General features: G+C 49.5%; 10 protein-coding genes across 10 annotated transcripts; 3 read left to right on the top strand and 7 right to left on the bottom strand.

Annotated features, from left to right (window-relative positions):
- Nucleotides 1–1,312: 1,312 nt before the first annotated feature.
- On the bottom strand, nucleotides 1,313–2,854 carry COCMIDRAFT_97276 (uncharacterized protein; the record flags this gene model as incomplete). The annotated part of the gene is made up of 5 exons (XM_007690513.1): nucleotides 1,313–1,393; nucleotides 1,446–1,817; nucleotides 1,867–2,353; nucleotides 2,409–2,767; nucleotides 2,816–2,854. 5 exons carry the CDS (start codon nucleotides 2,852–2,854, stop codon nucleotides 1,313–1,315), a joined length of 1,338 nt encoding a protein of 445 aa, XP_007688703.1.
- Nucleotides 2,855–3,846: 992 nt separating this feature from the next.
- On the top strand, nucleotides 3,847–5,158 carry COCMIDRAFT_97339 (uncharacterized protein; the record flags this gene model as incomplete). The annotated part of the gene is made up of 2 exons (XM_007690512.1): nucleotides 3,847–3,907; nucleotides 3,990–5,158. 2 exons carry the CDS (start codon nucleotides 3,847–3,849, stop codon nucleotides 5,156–5,158), a joined length of 1,230 nt encoding a protein of 409 aa, XP_007688702.1.
- A 966-nt stretch (nucleotides 5,159–6,124) lies between these two features.
- On the top strand, nucleotides 6,125–7,334 carry COCMIDRAFT_5939 (uncharacterized protein; the record flags this gene model as incomplete). The annotated part of the gene is made up of 3 exons (XM_007690477.1): nucleotides 6,125–6,160; nucleotides 6,240–6,343; nucleotides 6,404–7,334. 3 exons carry the CDS (start codon nucleotides 6,125–6,127, stop codon nucleotides 7,332–7,334), a joined length of 1,071 nt encoding a protein of 356 aa, XP_007688667.1.
- Nucleotides 7,335–8,009: 675 nt separating this feature from the next.
- COCMIDRAFT_5938 (uncharacterized protein) lies at nucleotides 8,010–8,891 on the top strand (the record flags this gene model as incomplete). Its single annotated transcript, XM_007690476.1, has 1 exon — nucleotides 8,010–8,891. One exon carries the CDS (start codon nucleotides 8,010–8,012, stop codon nucleotides 8,889–8,891), a length of 882 nt encoding a protein of 293 aa, XP_007688666.1.
- A 151-nt stretch (nucleotides 8,892–9,042) lies between these two features.
- Nucleotides 9,043–9,538, bottom strand: COCMIDRAFT_97215 (uncharacterized protein; the record flags this gene model as incomplete). Its single annotated transcript, XM_007690511.1, has 2 exons — nucleotides 9,043–9,291; nucleotides 9,380–9,538. The coding sequence occupies 2 exons, from the start codon at nucleotides 9,536–9,538 to the stop codon at nucleotides 9,043–9,045; spliced, it is 408 nt and encodes a 135-aa protein (XP_007688701.1).
- Nucleotides 9,539–9,900: 362 nt separating this feature from the next.
- On the bottom strand, nucleotides 9,901–11,072 carry COCMIDRAFT_97334 (uncharacterized protein; the record flags this gene model as incomplete). Its single annotated transcript, XM_007690510.1, has 4 exons — nucleotides 9,901–10,056; nucleotides 10,106–10,834; nucleotides 10,891–10,973; nucleotides 11,030–11,072. 4 exons carry the CDS (start codon nucleotides 11,070–11,072, stop codon nucleotides 9,901–9,903), a joined length of 1,011 nt encoding a protein of 336 aa, XP_007688700.1.
- Nucleotides 11,073–11,853: 781 nt separating this feature from the next.
- Nucleotides 11,854–13,070, bottom strand: COCMIDRAFT_97337 (uncharacterized protein; the record flags this gene model as incomplete). The annotated part of the gene is made up of 7 exons (XM_007690509.1): nucleotides 11,854–11,901; nucleotides 11,960–12,099; nucleotides 12,149–12,279; nucleotides 12,334–12,406; nucleotides 12,459–12,640; nucleotides 12,739–12,960; nucleotides 13,036–13,070. The coding sequence occupies 7 exons, from the start codon at nucleotides 13,068–13,070 to the stop codon at nucleotides 11,854–11,856; spliced, it is 831 nt and encodes a 276-aa protein (XP_007688699.1).
- Nucleotides 13,071–13,855: 785 nt separating this feature from the next.
- On the bottom strand, nucleotides 13,856–15,804 carry COCMIDRAFT_97338 (uncharacterized protein; the record flags this gene model as incomplete). The annotated part of the gene is made up of 7 exons (XM_007690508.1): nucleotides 13,856–14,129; nucleotides 14,206–14,512; nucleotides 14,567–14,895; nucleotides 14,956–14,974; nucleotides 15,027–15,111; nucleotides 15,299–15,476; nucleotides 15,539–15,804. The coding sequence occupies 7 exons, from the start codon at nucleotides 15,802–15,804 to the stop codon at nucleotides 13,856–13,858; spliced, it is 1,458 nt and encodes a 485-aa protein (XP_007688698.1).
- A 661-nt stretch (nucleotides 15,805–16,465) lies between these two features.
- COCMIDRAFT_37417 (uncharacterized protein) lies at nucleotides 16,466–17,557 on the bottom strand (the record flags this gene model as incomplete). Its single annotated transcript, XM_007690491.1, has 2 exons — nucleotides 16,466–16,515; nucleotides 17,080–17,557. 2 exons carry the CDS (start codon nucleotides 17,555–17,557, stop codon nucleotides 16,466–16,468), a joined length of 528 nt encoding a protein of 175 aa, XP_007688681.1.
- A 435-nt stretch (nucleotides 17,558–17,992) lies between these two features.
- On the bottom strand, nucleotides 17,993–20,407 carry COCMIDRAFT_97278 (uncharacterized protein; the record flags this gene model as incomplete). Its single annotated transcript, XM_007690507.1, has 1 exon — nucleotides 17,993–20,407. One exon carries the CDS (start codon nucleotides 20,405–20,407, stop codon nucleotides 17,993–17,995), a length of 2,415 nt encoding a protein of 804 aa, XP_007688697.1.
- Between the last annotated feature and the right edge of the window lie 566 nt (nucleotides 20,408–20,973).

Below are 20,973 nucleotides of genomic sequence, written 5' to 3'. Positions count from 1 at the left end.
TAGCAGAAGAGACTACTATAACTATTAATGCTTCCTTTCCTCACTTCAAATACTGCACTTGAACTGACATACGCGGCCTACGAGGCTAATCGACGCCGTGCCGGCTTACCTTGCAGTTTCCCCCCGTCATGGGCACCCATTATCCGGAGGGGTCCCGCAGGAGAGAGAGAGACAGAGGCTGAGCAAGATGTAGCGTGGTCGCATGCTTGGAAAACACACTATAGCGCGTCAGAGAACTTAGCAGCCAGAATGCTTCAAGTCGGAAATCGACAGCCTTTCACCGCGCTTACGCGTTCCATGGGACTTGCGTGGTCAGTCTCGGATTTTGTAGCACGCACATTGGTTGGAGGTACATCATGCAGGGCGAAATATCAGCCCTATGCATCCCCTCAGGACGCGGTGTGATGACTTGTTTTGCGCAGTGCCGATTGTAGCGGATTGATTTGATTGGAGGAATATGTGCCACAGGGCAATGGCTTCGCTGTAAGAGGCAAGAGGCGGGCCTTGCGAGAGCGCATGCCAGATGTACGTAGATGGTTTCGGAGAATGAGAGTGGGGAGAAATCACGGCAGAGGAACACACGAAATGTTGTATCACCGTGCGTTGCGTAGGCCATTTGCCTTGTTAGTAACGAGCTTGAAACGTCGAGTCGAACTGCTACCAAAAGATGGTTGTGAACCTGTTGCTTTTTTTCCTTTGTTCCTCGCCGTTCCTAGGAAGGGGTGGTCTGGATATGGAAATGGTCGTTCGTGAACCTAGTGTTCTGGGGCAGACAGATGCGGAAATCCCGATTGTCGATCAGCCGGCGAGGACGGAGATCCAAACGCCGATGCTATGCTTACTATTGAACGAGATTCTCCAAAGGACACCACGACACCACTTACAAGACGTCTCATGACTTGCACGTGTCACCGTCGGTGGCCTTGAAGTAAGTAGGCATGACTACGTAACCTGTTTTTCGCTCATTACGTGGCATGCATATCGTCAAGGCTAATCAAGACGCGAAGAATGCGTTTCTTCAAGATTGTACACGCACACATGAAAAGCGACATTGTGTTCCGTGTGCTAAGCCGCATTCAATCACATTGTGGCTACGACTCAAATCTGGGGAAGGCTTGATACATATGTGCCGGATTGCTTGCATCTGAGTGCCGGGTTGTATGCAGCAAAAGCCGAATGAATTGCTTTTGTGGAACGTATGAACGGCACTGGATGCTTCAGAATGTCGTCACACTGCATGCAGAATGTAGCGAACAAGGATTCCCGCTCTGCCCTCTCAAAAATGTGTCCATTGCTGGAGGTTGACTATCCTCTAATTCACATCCGGTAATCGCACAGCGATATCGCCTGACTGTGTGATGTAGCGCACCCAGGGCAATGATGGGTATTGCAGCTGTATCAGTGTTAGTAATCCATACGCAAAACCATCCACCAAGTGAACTTACCTTGGGCTCGATAATCTTCAGATACCGCACTTGGATACCTGAAGTAGTAAAGTACGGAATCTCAAACTTGACGTTGATGGGCCTCTTTGCTTTGCCAGCGCCAACACCGCCCATACTGCCACCAAAACCACCCATCATACCACCGCCCTTCTCGTCGTCACCACGGACAGACGGCAGGCCTAGTTCAGCGCGCATGAGGAATTCCTTGCCACCTCCAAACTGCTTAATTTTCCAAACAATGGAGGATGTTTCTGGTGCGTAGTGGACCGTGCCGATGTTTGTTCGGAACCGTGGTGTGTCTGCGTCTTCTGGAACGGGTATCGAAATTTGGACGTTATTCGCTGTACTTCGTCGCTTAAACTGTGCTCGCGCCTGGAACGTGTTAGCATAGCATTCTTATCGTTGGATTACAAATGTTTACCTTCAACATGTATTCTATTCTGCTGCCCGAGTGGCTCTCTACTATGCACTCGACCCAGATGAGGGGCTTGACTTGTGTGTTCAATCGGTAGCTCATGAGCTCGAACTCGCCATCCGGTGGAATGAAGCTGATGGTTCGATCATTTTCAAATCTTGATAAGCGCACACATTGGTGGAACTTGACATCCTCCATCTCAACGGCCTTTCCTCGAGTGGCTCTTCCTGTGCTCTCAAACATGGCCTTGTCATTTAATCCCAGTCGCAGTTCAGGCATACCTGAGAGGTAGCACTTCATCTTGACAGCACCCAGAATTTCTGATCGCAACACGCTGCCGGTTGCAGATACGAGTAGGTTGAGAGATTCAATAACATCGAGGAAAACTTCGTTCTTGCGGTATCGAATGCCTTCGCTTCGCCAGCTGACGGCGTTTGTGACTGCAATAGGCGGCCGTGCAATTTCGAGCTTGTGGGATTCTTGAGTAATGTACCTGCGCAGAAACTATGTCAGAAACGAATCGCATGATGAAGATATGGGGATCATACTCTTGCAAGATCTTCGTTTCGGTCGTTTGTGGGTATCCAAAGTCCATCATCTCATCCAGCAGCTCGTAGATGACGACAAAGTTATCCCTTATACTCTCCTCCTCAAGCTCCTTGAAGTACTCTGTGAAGACCTCGACAACCTTGTGCAAAAACAGGAGAATCTCGGCGGCATTTGTATTGCGTTTTGTGAGGGCGAGAAGGTAGAGATTGTTGTGGCGGATGTAGAGGTAGTTGATGCCTTCGCTGGAAAAGCATGGTGGGACGGCCGAACTCTCGTCTTCAGCCTCGCTGAGTAGGACAGGAAACTTTTCAACCGCCGACATGGGAATATCTCCCCGGTAGTTGCGCGCCAAAAGGGTCTATGTACTCGTCAGTATACAGCATCACTCTGGCCTTGACCGCCCTACCTTGCCCTTGAGGTCGAGAAAGAAGACGGCCGACGCCATTATGTGGAATTGTAGATGCTGCAGGGACGAGGACAGAAAAAGACCAGCTATGTGAGCATCATGTGCGGTCAAAGTACAATTGAGGGGTATCGATGCCTTGTCCTGTCGCGTCTTGGTGATGCCAGAGTACGTGCGGCTCTTCCCGTCTGCCAAGACCCCTCCAAGCGCTAGCCTCCTTTGGACACCGTTACTCCATTCTTACACAGTAGAGTTCAAGATAGACATCATGTACCAGTGACGAAGCTTTATAGTTTAACATAATCTGCACCTGATTAGGCTCTCTAATCAAGCCAGAGATTTGACCTTGGAAATATAAGAAATTGAATCAACATGCCGCATTTCGGCGCTCGTGCTGCACTTGATTACTGGTGTCTTCTTCGATGTCACAGAACCAAGAGCTATGTCCAATACATGTATTGATAGCATTCACTCATGGACTGCACGATACCATGTCTATGTCTTCACAATGCTTGTGTGAATGTGGGGGCAATTCTACGAATCCAATGGCACAGGTTACTACACGGGGAACTGATTCTATGCAATTTAAAGTACTCACTGGATGGTTCCCATGAAAAATCTGGTAGAAACCAGCAATTTCAAATTATAACGAAAACGTTACATATCAATTTTCTGGTACCATGCCCATTCAATGTCAATATGCCGCGTAAGTATATTGCCTCGATCTCAGGGACTGTAACTGTTCAGGAATCATATCGTCTCATTTACTCATCTTTACGTAGTACCTGAACCCCTACCGTATTCATAATATCTAGAAATGCTCCCAAGGAAGCATTACACTCCACTTCTATACTCCTCTCGGCACTACCTCCACTTTCATCACGTGCGCACAAACAGTCCGCCCCGCTCGCTTTCACACCTGCAGAAGGAGTAAACAAGCACCTGCTTGGCTATATCACCTCTGCAAACCCTTCTCTCTGATCCAAGCACCCTGACTGCAACCAAATCCGAAAGACAACCTAAATGCTACAAACATGTCGCATCAGTCAAATGAATACAGTTCGCAAGTACGCCATGCGTGGGTAAACGAGCAAGGTAAGTGTCTAACTCTTAGTCAAATTAGTTGCTCGACTGCTTGCTGTTTCTATAATGTTACCCTCCTACTGACGCAGGACAGCGGCGTATCAGCGAGTGCGTCTGCGCATGCGCATCCTTGAAGATGTGTGCAGGCTCGCACAAGAAGACAATCGGCTAGAGAACGTACTGTGCATAGCACCGGATATACTGCGTAGACTTGAGAAGCATCGATTCCCATACCCGCCGCGTCTCGAGGATCTGGATGATGCACAAGTTGTTGAGGAAGCTACTGCCGCTCGAAAGTGGTTATCCGCCGTACTCGATTGTCATATCAAGGCTATGCCGCGAGAGCAAGAGATGCTGACGATCAAGCTCGCTGTTGGAAAGCAATACAAAGGTCAACAGGGAGACTGGACGGAGAGGGAGAGGCTGTATATGGCTCTCACCGACTACAGTCTCCCATCATCAGAGAGCCGCTTGCAGGCTGGGTTCATGGTGGCGCTACACCGCAATCTCGCAGAACATCTGCAGGATATTGTCAAGCTTGGTGCAGTATATACCGAGCGCCTCCAGCGCTTGTCAGATGAGGCCGCCGACTTGCTAGACACGCTAGCACGTATTGCGGATAAAGCAGAGTCGATCGTAGTCGACCACTTTGCTTGCGCTATACCCTTGGCGCAGCTTGCTACTACTACAAACGACACACGTGTTATTGGTGATGACACTGCTGCGTGCTGTCCAATATGCCAGAATCCCTACACCGCCCTCTCCGAATTCCCGATCCACGAGCTTCTGGACGACTATCCAGTGCGGATCAAGCACTGTGGGCATGTCGTCGGCAAAGCTTGCCTTGAGCAGTGGATGATGACGCCAAAAATCGAAGAGGCCAAATACCCCCACCGCACATGTCCACTGTGCCGGGTCAAGGTGGAAGGGGTAAAGCCTCCGGAGACGCCCCGAGCGTTAAAGAAGCATTTCCAAGACGACCGAAGAGCTATGGAAGCTCTCCATGAGTTGATCTATGGCTTTGGTGTGGAGGTGGAAGACTGCATGAGTGCGGTGGCTAAGTGCATGAGCGAGGAGATTGCGTGCACTGAACTTTTGACTGTGGTTGCACGCAGCGGCAGCAACGAGGAGCAGTGCGAAGTGCTAAAGGAAGAGGTTAAGGAATTACAAAAGGAGAAGCGGGCATGGGGCTTCCGAGGAGAGGGAGTATGGAGCAGGTTGAGAGACGAGTGGATGAAGAGCGGCGTGGTCCGAGGGGCATGAGGCATTTTCCTCTGGCACCATATTCCTTCGACCAAGGACGTGTGGTGGATAGGCATCTGTACAGTGATGGTTCTGAGTAATGATAAAGATGGGTCGGATCAGAAGACAACGGACACCGGTGTATGGGAATGGGTGTTGGGATGGCCCTAGATGGGAAATTTGGTGCCTCCACCCGTTGGTTGAGGCAGTGCAAGATACTAGTTGGTGAGCCATTTTCAACAAGAGCGTCCAACTCGTTTTGTGCATATGTCCATTTTTCCAAGCCGATCCGCTCAAAAGCCAAGAAAGCAGCGGATCTACAGCGGACATGAAAGAACGCATCAAGTGATCAGCAAGTGTACACGGGTGATAGACGGTGGAGGGCCTGGATTGGCAGGCACTGTTACATCGCCTGCGCGTGTGGGCGGCTCCGCTTGCGATAGAGTCTATGTGCTAAGCATACACGCACACGAGCACAGGATTGCTCGACGCGGACAATATCCCCAGGCGTTGAGCGTAAAGGCCATGGCGGCTGGGCGCGGAGAAAATGGACGCATCCCGTCACCCATCTGGACCCTCGTTTCGTCCGCAGACCCCCGCCATGCTGACCCCCTCACCCCTCACAATCCAGCGCGCTGTGCGTATGTCGAGCGAGAGATAAACTAGTTTCCGTCTGAGGCTGAGCCGAATATTGTTATCGTGCAGTAATCGTGTCTAGGCGCGGGCAACCCCCGGATTGGACTCCACCCAGCACAGGGTACACCTGTTGAGCGGGCGTATGACGTCGGGGCTGTGAAGTCGCGTATAGGCGCATCACGCGAATTGCCACAGGCAGTCCCTGGGCATGGCTTGGCTCTATGACGACTGATGATTGTTTGTAAAAGGAAACGCGACCTCGTCCCTTTCTCAGTTCAAATCAATTCGTTTTGCATTCTACAATTTCCACTCTACAAAAAAAAGCAACTCCAAAAGCCACAGCCGTCCACTATGAGTGTCAACGTAATTGACGTCGGCGTCAGCAGGGTGAGTGCCTTGCCCCTTGCATGCTCCCATTGCCGGCATGCCCACTACCCCAGTCGGCACTCGCTAACTTCCCCTACAGATTTCAGGTGCCCGCGAACACCAGGAAGACAGATACATCACTCTCCTCCCCGGCTCAATCAAATCTCGGAAAGATCTCGCAATCTTCGCAGTTTACGATGGCCAGTAAGAACCCTGTCCCGACACTAGCCACTGTGGCGTTGAGGCTGACTGTTCGGCCCACAGCGGAGGCACACAAGTTGTGAACCATGTGGCGCAGCATCTCCACACACACCTAGAACAGCACTTGACACATCCGAAAGCATCGAGTGTTGCAGAGTATAAGCATGCAATTCAGTCTGCTCTAAAGGCTGTAGATCGTGAACTTGATCAGGCCGATCTGGATGGCGGCTCAACTGTAACCCTAGTCCTCGTCGACACCAAGCAAAATCTCCTCATCCAGGCAAACCTAGGCGACAGCCATTGCTACTATGCCGAGCATGAGGCCCGCTCTCCACAGTCACTCTCCCCCAATTCGCCCGCACGGTCAGACTCGAGCATGGGCTGGAACGTTGAAGCCCTAAGCGTAGAACACACACCAGACAGCCCGTTGGAGAAGCGAAGAATAGAAGAGTCGGGCGGCCAAATCAATTACACATCTGGCATCGCCCGTATCGGCGGTGTCAGCATGTCGCGCGCACTCGGTGACCTCGACTTGAAGAAGCCACGCGTCAATCGCCTCGCTGGCCATGACCTTTCAGATCTCGTCGGAGTAGAAACTGGCCTTGCACCAGGAAAGGCTGCAAAGCATGACCTTGTGTCCAACAAAGCTCATTTCTCAGTACGAACCCTCAACGGCCAATCCCTTATCCTCTTGGCATCTGATGGTGTTGGTGGGGCGCGCGAGGCAGAAGTAGCCACACAGTTGGCTGTAGACAGGTGGCAACAGGGCAAGGAAGCAAAGGAAATTGCAGAGGAACTGACTCAAAAGGAGGGCCAAATGAAGGGTGCAGACAATTGTACAGTTATGGTGGTGGTGCTGGACACAGAAAACAAGGGTCGCAGGAGCATAGACAGCAGGAGAAGGAGTTTTGACGTATCCTCAGAACGAAGCAGTTCGAGGCGAAGACGACGTTCTAGCATTACGAGCCTGAAAGACTGGATACGCGATCTTTAAGCTGCCGGCGCCATGTCGGATGTTTATTCATTGTTCACGAAGATATAGATATTGTTAAGGGACCGGATGGAGGTATTCTTCTTCAAGCTGCTTAAAGATCATGCGGGCCATGAGAGCATAGCCGGCGTAGATAGGCGCATCAAAAGCGTCCGAATTCTTGTGTAACGTATACTGCGTGTTGCATCATAGCATTGGTAACAAGAAAAGAATGGAAAAATTCAAAAAGTGAACAGTCCATGATCACGTACATGGTTGCTGAATGTCTCATTCATCTTTGAATTAATACAAAATGACTTCATGAAGTGAAACTTGGTCATCTTCACACTTCTCACTTCATCTACTTCTCACCTCGAAATGGAAAATGCATGAATACGCATTGCCCTCCGAACAATCAAAAAGGAAATTGTACTCAAAGTATGAGTTCTATAGAGATTCCATACTCTATGGTAGTCTCGATTGCTGCCTGGATGAATCAGACATGAAGCCAGAAGCCTTGGGCAGGTGACGCAAAATACTCAAGACAATCGAAGTGATTCACAGCTGCCTCACTCCCCTCGAAAACAAAGCCCAAAATGTTTAATATCCAATCCCTAAACCCATAAATGCCAAACACACATACACACCATCACCACATTCAACAACAACCCCTATCCAAAGCATCCCACCTCAAAGACAATGATCATCCGCCAACAAAACCTCGACTACACCACCGCCGTATCCAAAGGCCACGTCCTACTGACTCTGATGCGCGCAACCGACCACGAAGCCGCCCTCCTCCTCAACTCCCCTCTTCAAACCGCCCAAACCACCTTCCTCTCCCCCTCCGCCCTTTCCCACTGGGGCTACGAAAGAACCCCCTTCACCCTCCCCTCCTCCTCCCCCCTCTACCCCCTCCAACACTCCCTCGGCGTATCCCCTTCCACAAACACACCAATCGGACACTCGCACCTCGACTCCGGCGTGAGAAACGGCATCTACGTACCCGTTACGTGGGCGAAATTCAACACCGTGATCAACGGGGCGGCGGGAATGATTGTAGCTGTCGATAACGAGTCGCCCAGTCAGATTCTCTTACGCGAGGGCTGCGAGAAAGGGGGAAAAGGGAGAGGAGGCGCATTGCCCGAGTTACGGTATTGGTCCGACGTCGTGTTTCTCCAGTGGCAGATTATCGCGGGGGGGAATGCGAATTTACGGTTTGTGGTTCGGCTGGGGATTACGAATGCGGCTACGCTTGATATTCTGGGGCGTGTTTTGAGGAAAGATGGGGTTGTGGATGAGGAGAGGACGGTGGGTCTGGAGAGGAATGTGGTTTGGAGAGTACAGGAGGATGAGGAGAGTGTAGCGGCGATTCTGGGAACGCCGAATGGGAGTGGGGTGGCGAGGTTGCTGATGCATCATAAGAGAGAGTTGGGGCATAAGGTTGTGGAGGAGGTGCGGTTGGTGGGGTGGAAGGGGGAGGGGGTTGGGGAGCCGAGTTTGGTGTTTAGGATTGGAAATGTGTATGGGGAGGGGGATGGGGGAAGTCAGGAGACGGTTAGGGGTGGGAGTGTTTTGTGAGATTAGGGAGTAAGTGTTTGTATGTTCGAGTTGTAGCGGGTCTTGTTATACACGGCCGTTGTTTCGGCCGGTTCGTAATGCACTGATGGGATAACTGGGATTTAATGAAGTGGGGGTAAATCAGTTCTTTAATACAAAAGCATTTTAATCTTCAATCATTCACGGACACTAGATTCTGCCTTGATTTCCTTCCCCCAGTAACTTGCCCAACATCCACCCTGGACCTATCCTCCTGGCCACTCTCCTTTACGCTCCGTTCCACGCTATCAAGCAGACTCTCACTCCCCGTCTTAACACCCACGTTACTACTACCTTCATACTCTTGCTTCGTGTTCTGCTTTAAGTCTTCTCCTCGACGCTGCTCAGAGGTATCAGAGGCGTTTTGTTGGCCATATGAAGACTAGGTGTAGGCACTTAGTATGTACATGAACCGAAGTGTCACGTGAAGATCAAGTAGACAATTATGAAATGTAGATGACGGAACGTACCTTATCCACCGAAGTACTCAAACCAGCAGGATCGGTCGACCTTCCAGTCTTGAATGGGACGCTGGGATCGCCTTTGAAAGTACCTGATGTGTCATCGCCGGGATTGACGGGGTTCTGGGGTTGCGTGTTGGAAGATTCTTGGATAGTGAGGGAAGACATTGTGAACTTGTGTAGTTGGGTTTTCTAGATAATTGGGATTCAAGATCCGCTCCGTTTTTTGAATGTGTAAAATGAGTTTGAATTGTTTTTGAGTATTCTAGAAGATTAGATTTCGGTAAGATGTAGTTGTGACGATGTTATGAGTCAAACGTCATTGTGAACGAGAACGTGTGGGTAGACCCTGAGATCGAAAACGCATCGTATTATGCGGTGGGAATTTATGAAAGTCACTTCCAGACTTGCAGTGTTATGCTCCAGATGAATCATTTATGAAAATCCAAATTTTCAACATATGGTATAATTACAGACTATTTTCTAATCAAGATCATCGCTTCAAATACCAAAATCTATTGTCTAGTCCTCTACAACTTGCTCTTGGCGATCGAAGCATCATCAGCAACAAACAGAGATTGCGACTTCTTCATCGTCTCGATAGCTTCCCGCTCAATGCGGTTGATAAGCTCCTCGTTGGTGGGGATATCATGGATGAGTCCGATGACTTGACCAGCAGTCCAGACCTAAGAATGTCAATAATTATCCAAGCAGGGGAGCGCATTCTTCACTTACACCAAAGTCCTTGTCGCCATTCAAGAAGACCTGTCGGCCTCGCTTGCCGCTCACAAACTCGGCTACCTCCTCGAACTTGCCAGTTGGGCTGGTCTTCTCTACATCGACCGCCTGCAGAGCAACCTTGTTCGCGAATAAACGGGAGGTGTTCTTCCATCGTCGAAGGACCAAAGTAGTGTCTGTTTCCTGAGCATCTACGATGGCTTGCTTGATGTTCTGGTGGATAGGAGCCTCAACTGTGCACATGAATCGGGTGCCCATGTTGATACCGCATGCACCGAGAGCAAGCGCAGCAGCCAAACCCTGACCATCAGCAAAGCCTCCTGAAGCGATGAAAGGTACACCGAGCGACTGGCGGGCTCTGCTGAGCAGGATGAAGTTGGTGATGTCCGTCTCGCCAACGTGACCGGCGCACTCGAAGCCGTCAATGGACAGGAAGTCAACGCCGAGCTTGACAGCAGACTGGGCGTGCCTGATGGTGGTGCACTTGTGTAGGATGATCGTGCCAGCAGCCTTCAGTTGCCTGATAACTGGGCCAGGGCTGTTTCCTGCCGTCTCGACAATGTTGACCTTCTCCTCGATAATGACACGGGCGTACGCGCCGTAGTCCGGAGGTACCATGGCGGGAAGAAGGGTCAGGTTGACGCCAAAGGGCTTGTTGGTCATGGTTCGGCATCTTCGGATTTCCTTGCGAAGATCTTCGGGGGTTGGTTGGGTGAGGGCGGTCAACTATGGGGGTATTGTAAGGAGCGGCATCTTGAGATGGTGATATGGTGGATGCCTACTATTCCAAGACCACCTGCATTGCTGACAGCCGAAGCAAGCTCAGCATATCCCACCCATTGCATGCCTCCCTGCACAACGGGCACTATTCACTGTTAGCACCTATACGTCTCAGGCGCAGTCGAAGGTGAGCGTGCGTACCTCTGATGCCGAGTGCCCTCGTAAGTTCTGTGTTAAAAGGCATGTTGGGCTCACAGTTGGGTCACAGCAAAAGTCGGTGACGGGTATAAAAGATGAAGCGACCGCTGGAGACAAGAATGTAGGAAAAAAGATATCCAAAACGTGGAGGCGCGACCTGGAGACGCTCGCGCCGGCTGGGGCATGGCAGGTCGTGTGGGGAAGCCATGTGCCTCGGCAACTCGGACAACGCGACGCCAAACCAAGGTAAATGTCCGTCAGATGATTACTCTTGCACCGAGTTGCCTATATTCTCGACTCGACATGGCTGAATCGCCGGGATAATTTCTTTTGGGAACAAGGTGTCTTCGCCTAATGAATAATATTGCCGGTGTGTTCAGCAGCAAAAGTCATCGGGGAATATCTGTCACATGCTTCTTGGCACTGTCTAGCAGCCAACATTCTAGACATTTATTCCACCGTGTTCAGCCAAACAGACTGTGACACTAGTTTTTTATGTAGAAAATATTGCAGCTAATTATAATTTAACTAAATATTACGGTTGGTCCTAATAGTTCTTTGTGCGGGGCTAAATGCGAACAAAAGTAGTGGTCAGCACGAGCACAGCAGGGGACAGGTAAAGTGATATAAAGCTGAAGCCACACGCTTCTTCAGTGCCGCTTACATGTTGTAATCATGATACTGGGTGTGGGTGGTCAGAAACGGCTGCCGACCAAAGTACAGCTACGTGGTATAGCAATTCAACCCTATTCTAAGCCATACCAAACGCCCGCCTCATGCATAACCGGGAACTCTAAATCAATCCAAATATCCCGAACCTCTTAACACTATGAACGTAACTTCCCAAGCCCGAATTTTCTGGAAAAGTAAAGATCCTGGTGGAGTGTTAGAAAAGATACGAGCGGGAAAAGCTATGAGTGATGAGTCTCTTACCCAGAAGCCGCGGGGAAGAAGCCATGAAAGCCATTTGACCAGACTTGATTGATGTCCACGCCATAGCCAGGCTTTGGAGGTTGGTTCGAGAAGGTCGCTCACGACTTTCCGTGCGTAGGTTTCCGTCGGCATTGCCGTTCCTGACACAATATCAGCATCTTGCTCAACACATGAGTCTCATTGACCTACGCTGAGAGTTTCCTTGACGGAACAAATAGTCTTCCTCTATGGGCATGTACAGCGAATTCGGTGGAAGCCGCTTCTTAACATCGGATATCCTACTCTTCACACCAGCTGTGACAACCAGGACAACCTGAACACTATTCATAGTCAGCCTTTCGCACGGCCCTCAGCCATATGAGAAAAATACATACCCGAACGGCGCCATCTCTAACCTCAGCGCATCTGTATAGGAATGTAGTGCTGCTTTGGACGCATTGTAGCATCCTATTTTGCATCAGCCAACTAGCACATCCAAAGGGGGGAAACAGATACATACCACCGAATACATACGGCACAATACCAGCCACAGACCCTATGTTCGCAATCTTTCCTTTCGCTTCAATAAGAAGTGGAGCAAACGCCTGCACCAAGCGAATACAACTAAACACGTTGATTTCGAAAACCCTGCGCATGTCTTCGATTTTTAGGTCCAGCACAGGGACTGTGTGGCTTATGCCGCTGTAGTATTGCGTCAGCACCTCTCTCCCAAACAACCCTATTACGCAACAAACAACAAAAACAAAGTAGTAAAGAGTAGCACAAGGTAAATTACTCACACATTGTTAACCAAAACATCAAGCTTTCCGCCAACACGCTCACAAATCTCATCATGCAGCGCCTGAATGCTCGCATCCGACGTGACTTCAAGGGTGACTGCTATGACGCCCTCGCTCAGCAGCGTCTTTTTGGCTTCTTCGGAGCGTACGGTGCCGAAAACTTGGAAGCCGCGGCGGAGGAATTCTAAGGCAAGTTCGTGGCCGATACCGCCGGGGGTGCAGCTGTTGGTTGGGTTGTGTGTTAGGTGTGTGGCTTTCGGGAGAGATAGAGGAGAGGGAAAGGGACAGTGTTCTTACCCTGTGATTAAGACTGTTTTTTGACGGGTCGCCATGGTTTTTGGTGGGTATGTTTTGCGATGGTGCAAGTGTTGGTGCGGATGACAAGCAATGCGTTCTTGTGTAGTTTAGTCTCTTCGTTGCATCTAGGGTTTCGTGCACTATCAATGTGGTTGAAGGGAAAAAGAAATCAGTAATGCTAATTTGATTAAAAGAAAATTTTGAATTCTTGAACAGATTTCTAAAAGTATTGTTTACATTCATGCGGCTTCGGTGATGTCTTAAGTTACGGACGCTCAAGTTGTGAGACTCGGCGCTCGGGAAACTGGGCAGGCCGCCGACGTTTCCGTGTAAGCACCGCCACATAAAGAACAATGTACTAAGTATTTTAATTTGTCGCTCTGCTGAGACTTCACTGAGATCAACGATGAATGTACGGAATAAAGTGTTTCTCTGAGGAAAACAGTACTCAGTACCCATAATACACCAGGCTTACGCTCGCTTGATTCTGTAGGATACACATTTCGACATGGATGGAGATTGACAGTACCAAGCACATGACGAAGTAAGATGCACATAACCCGGCTGATTAGGACCTGCTTTACAATGTTTTTTATCCATGATTTGGAATTATAGCCTGCAATGACTGGTCTGAAAAGCGGACATCAGAACCCTGCCCTTAATCCGTACTTTGCAATAAGGTCGTAGAGTGCGCGTGATAGATTGGCTACGAGTAGTTATTCCAAGTCGATTTCAATGATAATAAATATCGGCTCTTCCACCGCACCCATTCCCAGAACCATCCGATAATTTCCATACAAAATACTGCCAACCCGCCAAACTAAAGATGATATTTGAACAACGGACTCCGATCTCCCATCTTCTCTAACTGCGCGGGGGTATATATAGCGCGCCACTCCTCCTCCGTCTTTTCCGCATTCCTCTTGTTAATCCTGAAGAACAAGAATTCGAGCGTAAAAGCACACACAAGCCCCGCTGCTGCAAATGAGAGCGACGAGCCGAATCCGGTTTCGTATTTCGGTGACTCTTTTTCTTGGAAGATAAAGGAGCCAACGATGCCTCCTAGGTTGCCGATGCAAATCATAGTTGCGATACTATTTTCCAAAGTCAGTTCTACCATCTTCTTCCATGAATTTTGTTTACTGGGATGCATTAAGATGAAGGACGTACCCAACAGCTCGCTTTTCGGGTCCGGCGAGGTTGTTAATAGTCCAAGCATTGCATCCTGGGAGAATAGGGTAGAGGCCGATGCAAGCGACATGGACTGCAAAGTAGCAAACTGCGACGTTATCTTTGATAGCTTCTGCTTTGGCGAATAGAATGGCGTACGCGACGATGAGAAGAGCTTGTCCGGTGGCGATAAAGGGCATACGCCATGTAAATCGATCGGCAAGTAGGGAGGACACTAATGCTGAGATTGCACCACATGCATACGGTGGTGCGGTCATGAGTTGTGCGGTTGTACTTGTGAAACCCACTGTTGGAATGATAAGTATTTTTGAAAAGTGTACGAGCTGGCTTGACAACTTACTGTTCTTCAGGATCTGAGGCATGGTAAATTTTAGTCCGTAGTTTGGTACAGCGTTACTCGCAAAAACCATGGCTTGCAGGTATATCTGCCAGTCTTTTACAACCTGTCCGATGACGCCCCATTTGACCCTTTCTTTCTTGCCCTCGGCATTGACCCGTCTCTCGCGCTTCACACCGCGCGTAACAATGTGTGTGAGGCGAAGGAAGCGCGCCTCGTCAACTGTAAGCCATCGACCGGCTGCGTGATCTGGCGAGTCTGGTAACAAGAAGAAAACCGAAGCGCCTAATAGAACAGTGGCTATTCCTTCCAGGATGAAGATCCATCTCCAACTTCATACCAAACTATGTTAGTTCTCAATGTTTTAGTAAGATGCTCACGACGACACTCACCCCTCAAGTCCAGCAATCCCTACGTCCAATGGTCAGTTACGCTCAGAAGACACAGCAAAGAACTTCCATACCATTCATTTTAGCAATCGCAGCAGCCAAAAGTCCTGAGAACGCTCCACTCGTAGCAGACGCGCAGTAAAACAGCGCCATACGAAACTGCGTACGGTCTGGTGGGTACCACTGGCCAACGAGGTAAATCGCGCCAGGAAAAAAACCGGCTCTTCAACTACTTAGCAAAGAATGGCAGGCTACAGTTGCGGATAACTCACTCGAACAGACCAAGGAAAAATCTCGTAGCGCAAAGCCCTGCAAGATTCTGTACCAGGCCCATGACTGTCATGACAGTGCCCCAGCATAGCGTCAGCGTACCCATGTAGTACGATGGGCGCTTGAACTTTGCGAGAATCATGTTGGATGGAATCTCGAAGAGGACGTATGGCACGAAAAATACCATGAGCGCGACATTGTAATCCGTGCCTTTCATTCCCAGAGTTTTCTCGAGCCCTTCAATCTTGGCGTTTCTGTTGTACAGAGGTTAGCAGGAGCTCAATGCGCTTGGTTAAAGATAAAGAGGGCCTCTAACCCGATATTTGCTCTGTCAAGATGAGAGATGAGGTACAAGATAGCGAGCATGGGACATAAGCGCCAGTCAACCTTGTGGAAAATCTTCCTTTGCTCTGCCTTGTCAACGCTGTAGAGAAACTCTGCATCTTCTTGGCTTAACCCAGCTCTCATTGCCTGATGCAGGTGATCTGGTAAGCCTGCTAATGATGCCTTTTCGGTAGGAACCTCTTCCATGATATAGGTATGGTCTTTGGACGCAGAATCGTCCATTGCATCGCGCGCCATCTTGACTGTTGTCGATAAGAGTAATATGGATGGGGAATTCAACAAACTCCAGCCGACAGAAATGCAAGATGGACCAGCTGGACATTATACATGACCACGAATCCTTACCCGTAGTCGTACCATACATTAGCGAGGCCTGGCATTATCTCCACCGTCAACCCCTCATGCACGTGGACATGTGAACTCACCATGGAAACTCGGCACTGTAAAGACCATACGCCGGTACCAAAACTAGATCCGAGAAGCTTGAATAGTATTAGTGATTTCTTAATCTCCATATTAATGCATAAGAATACTAGGCCCAATGTAATGTGAACGTCGTTGCTACTGAGTGCACTCAGCAAGCCTTAGGCTACTCTCGATGTCTTCTGGTATTGAAGAACCAATTTTCTCTTTCTCAATCCCAAGTGCTGGTCGGGTCTCACAAATGTCACAATGGCTCATCGAAAATCCCACTCAATATGTCTGTACAAGCCAATTGTTTGCACACTCGTGGCAAGGATTGTCCAACGTAGGATGTATAACGAGTTGCCCTCCCTCGGTTTAGTACCATGTTACAATTTGACACTTCCCACAATAGTGGTTGGACACAGAGGTGGAGCACAAGGGTAACAGCACCCGATCATAACCACCTACCCAATACAGCTCAGTTGGATGCACGTTACATAGAAAATTGGACAACATGGCGTGTGTGATATGGGGAGCCAAGCCCTGGGGTAAGGCGGGGATGTGACGTGGTAGCCTCCTTGGCAGTGTCTTGTCATAACGGTAACTCGGGGAAGATTTCTTGCGGTCGCGATAACATTAGGCGAAAAGCATAGTCGCTCGTCAACTGCCGGGTGGTTGCCAAGCGTGTACTCATGCTTGAGTTATCGGATGATGCTGACTGACTCGTTGCAGGTCCTGAGCGGTCAGAACACTTTGGGTATGCTGTAGCCTAGTGTACGGTCAAGAAATAAGCAGTGAATCAAGTATTGTGTGATTGATGATGGTGGAAAGGTAGCTGTTAGCTAGTCTAAGTACTTCATATGGTGCCAAGGCGCTATCCCTCATCCAGTGCATATGGCTTTAGCAAACTACACTGCATATTTCCAAGTCGATCGTTGTAAAATTCGTTATGCTTGCTATTGGCTGTGAAAGGCTTGAAATGTGAATAGCTTGACACCGGAAGATTTCGATGAGATCATTGCTTTTTGGTCTCAATAATAAGCTTCGTTCGTCTATATACACTATAGAATCTCCATCCCATACATTCCACAACTGAAGTCTTCAGACCAGACATTCTTTCAGTCCAACCATCATCAATTTCCCATAATTGGCAATCATCTCCGAGCACATCCATCCCCACTTTCCCAGCTTCTACTCCTGTTACACTGTCTTCAAATACTAAGCACTCGTCAGGCTTAATCGTATCCTCTGCATCATGCGCTGAATTCAATGATTCTAACGCCATTAGACATACGTTAGGTGCGGTCTTCCCTCGACCTATATATAGTCGTGCATTGCCGCCCAGAATCTGATGTTCTGGCTGGAAGAAATCTAACAACTGCTTCGTCTCCAGGCTCGAAGTTTTCAATCTATAGCTATGGCTCTTACTGCTAGATGCTAAAGCTAATTTGATCTTGCCTCCCGAGGAACTTTGCGCATGGCTAATATCAGAAAGAAGTGTGTTAGCAGGTCTGTTGTAATTATTAAGAAGTCGGTTTGTGCAAAGAGTGATAATATCTTCAGAGTCGATGAGGAGTTCGTCCATGTCGGAAATGCATGCTTAATTGGCGGGAACATCGTAGTAGTAGATCTATTGGCTTCGGGTAATGGCTTCACGGTTTAATGTAACTGTTATAGATGAACGCGCCCTGGACAAACCTGGTCGCCTACATTGGAGGAGCTCACTGTGATCTAGAAAGCGCCATGTTGTCACAAGCGGCTGAAGCCTTCATATCCAAGATTGTCGAGGCGGAAGGAGTTGAGCCTGCTGGCAATGTCATGCCAAGGTAGTATGAGTGCGGGGTGAGAAACGAGCTATTACTACGCACATTTGTAGCGAAACGATCAATGTCAATAGGGTTGAAATGATTGGATATTCTGTTAGTAAAGCCACTCGGCCCCAGTTCTCTATTGTTTGCTTCTAAGCACAAAGACATACAACATATATACCCAATAAACATAAGGATGAAAGAGCAAAGCCTTATTTCTTGGCTCCCGACCTCGCCAGCTTCCTCATAAAAGCATTCTGGACACCCTTTGTTCCCTTGAGCTCCTTGTTCCTGCTCTTGTTGACCTCCATGTATGCCATAGTCTGTCCGCCAGACAATTCAGAAAGTGTGCCAGCCGCTCTCCGCACTCCAAACTTCTTCTTGTTGCCCTTGTTCGAAGCGTACTTTGTGCCAAACGCATCGCCTTCGATCCTTTCTTCCTTGGCATCCTCTTCACGGGCAAGCAGAACATCCATGAGGAGCTCTCGCCGCTCTTGCGGTGTCGCGAATGCTAGTTGTGAAAAGTTTTCAAGTCCTTCGAGACGGGTGATGACTTTGAAGGCGTACCCTTGATCAACAAGGAAGGCTTGTCGCTTGGATGAGTAGTACATTTCGTCCGTGTCCTTGGATACCAGAGAGTAGAAGAATGCGTTAAAGCCCTCGTCGTTCCTCCTCTTGGCTCGCAGAATTCTGCCTAGTCGTTGCGCTTCTTGACGACGCGAGCCGTAATGTGACGAGATTTGAATCAGACATGTCGCTTCTGGAAGGTCCAAGCTGGTGTCGCCAATCTTGGAAAGGAAAATGGTGTTGACGAGCTCGTTGTGTTGAAAGTTCTCCAAGATACGAAGACGTTCTTGTTGTGGAGTTGCGCCGTAAATGTATGCTTTTCCAAGCTTACGCGAGTACTTCTCCAGGGCGTACACATTATCCGAAAAGACAATGATTTTGTCGCCTCGCGATTCGTGATAATTGATGAGAAATTGGCAGGCTTGGAATTTCTTTGGGTTCATAATTGAAAGCAATGCACGCTTTTGCAGTGATGAAGGTTTGAGCCATTCAGTGTAAAATTCAGGCGTCATTTGGCACCAAACTTCTGCACACTGCACTTTGGCAATATGTCCTTGTTCTGACAACTCTTGCCAGTTGGCCTCGTAGAGCTTGGGACCAATGAGAAAGTTGAGATCATCAATCTTGTCATCTTCTCGAAGGAGAGTGGCGGTCAAGCCGAGTTTTGCGTGCGATGCGATCTCATAGGTGACCTTCTTGAAAATGTTGGCAGGCACTACGTGCACTTCATCAGCTATCAGCAGCCCCCATTCCTGCCCACGAATGAACTGCATGACCTTTTCCGCATCGTGCGAACGCTTTCTTGCATTACTGATCATAGAGTAGGTACTGATAATGATACCAGCCTGACGAGGAAAACGGGTCTTGTTATCTGCCGTGAAGACGGCCACATCCTCTGGATTAATGTTCGACCACTTGATGAATTCGGCGCGCCACTGAACAACGGACATGGCACTTGTGCACAGGACAATGACGGATTTCTTCACACCACAGGCAGCTGTGATGCCGACTAGAGTCTTACCTGCGCCACATGGCAGCACTATGATTCCTGAACGGGCACGAGAGTTTGAAAACATCTTACTAAGAGCCTTCTCCTGGTAGTATCGAATCTGGGCGTGCGGCTTGAGATCGATTTCCAAGTTTGGATTGGTATCGTCATTGTTGAAGTCGTACTCTTCAGTCAGTGGTAGGCCAATAGCTCGGCAACGTTTCACGACCTTTTCACGCTCCTCACTCTTAATTTGGAACGAGTGGACTTGGGCGACCTCGTCATCATCGTCGTCCTCGCGCAGTGTAGCAATCATATCGCTTGGAGCAGGATTTTGAGCAACTTCCGGCTGTTGCTGTTGTGCCATGTTATTTGCACCAGCGGCTAGCTTGGTACCTGGGATCGCCATCTGACCAATCTTGGGTGCAGCTTCTTTGATGAGGCCATCGGTCGTATCAGCCCTGCACTCTGCGACGACGGGGTCGCGGAGGAGTTTCTGGAGGATAGCAGGATCCTCGCTTTCTATGTAGGACAGTGTCTTTTTCAACACAATCTTGGCCTTACCGAAAGCGGACGTGGACTTTTCAACAAACTGGATGATGGCTTCAGACAGGGCAGTTTTGGAGTAGCGGTCAAGCTTCTCGATGATCTCTTGTTTAGAGTGACCAACACTGACGGCAGCGAACAGACTGTGGGTTGTGAGCTGGTATTCATGCATCTTGGAGACACGCGACTGCGGCTCGGCGATGTTGATCAAAAAGTCTTGGGCCTCATCGAAGAGTGGATGAAAGGACTCGAGGATGATTCCGCCTGCATCATTGACCCATAGGGGACGATTGTAATGGTCCGATTTGAGGGGCGCACTCCACTGGTCCGACTTTCTGAAGAGATCGGCTGCGGCGTCGCGGACACGGCCAGCGCGCGCGCGCTTCGTCATGGCCTTGACATCGAACTCTTCCTTAAGCTGATCGAACGTCTCTTGGTCGCTCATGGGGCCCTCGTCGTTATCGTCCCAGCCATCCTCAGCCTCAGCGTCAGCAGCCGTCTGTGCGAGCTTTCGTTTTGGCGGCATGGTGGCGGAGTGCTCTCTTATGTAGCGAAGTGCGGGTGGCAAGGGCGCGCGCCGGGCGTAGGAATTCGCAGATGGGCACCTGGAGACGAGGACGCGGCAATGAGGGTAGGGACGGGCGCGGGCGAGGTAGGAAGAAGGGAAGGACGCGCGGACGGGAGTGAAATAAGAACGGATGGGATTCGCAGGCAGCAGTCGTCGATATGATGTACCATGGGCAGGGCAGTGCAGTGATTATGTAAGGCTAGTAGAGCGGTCCTGTCCCTGCAGCAGAGCCCAGAACCCAGTGACTTTACTAGCGAGGACGCTGGTACAAGTGTGTAAATGTACGCATGACAGGTGCCAGCGAGACAAACAACATGTATGAATTCACAATGTGTGTGTAGAAGAAAAAGACGCGCCGAGACGCGAAAACATGTGAATGGCCGGGGGTAGATTGGGTCGGGTGGGTGTGCAGCTGGGCGGCCGACGTCACCTTGTCCCTGTCAGCGAGGCTGCACTGCTTTCTGGCCAGAATACACGCATACTACACAGATAAACACTCGCCCACACCCGTAGATACATACACC

The sequence above is a fragment of the Bipolaris oryzae genome (genome assembly GCF_000523455.1).
Source record: "Bipolaris oryzae ATCC 44560 unplaced genomic scaffold scaffold_79, whole genome shotgun sequence".
NCBI classification, from domain to species: domain Eukaryota; kingdom Fungi; phylum Ascomycota; class Dothideomycetes; order Pleosporales; family Pleosporaceae; genus Bipolaris; species Bipolaris oryzae.
The sequence above is the reverse complement of the archived record's forward strand: the minus strand, read 5'-3'. Positions and strand labels throughout refer to the sequence as shown.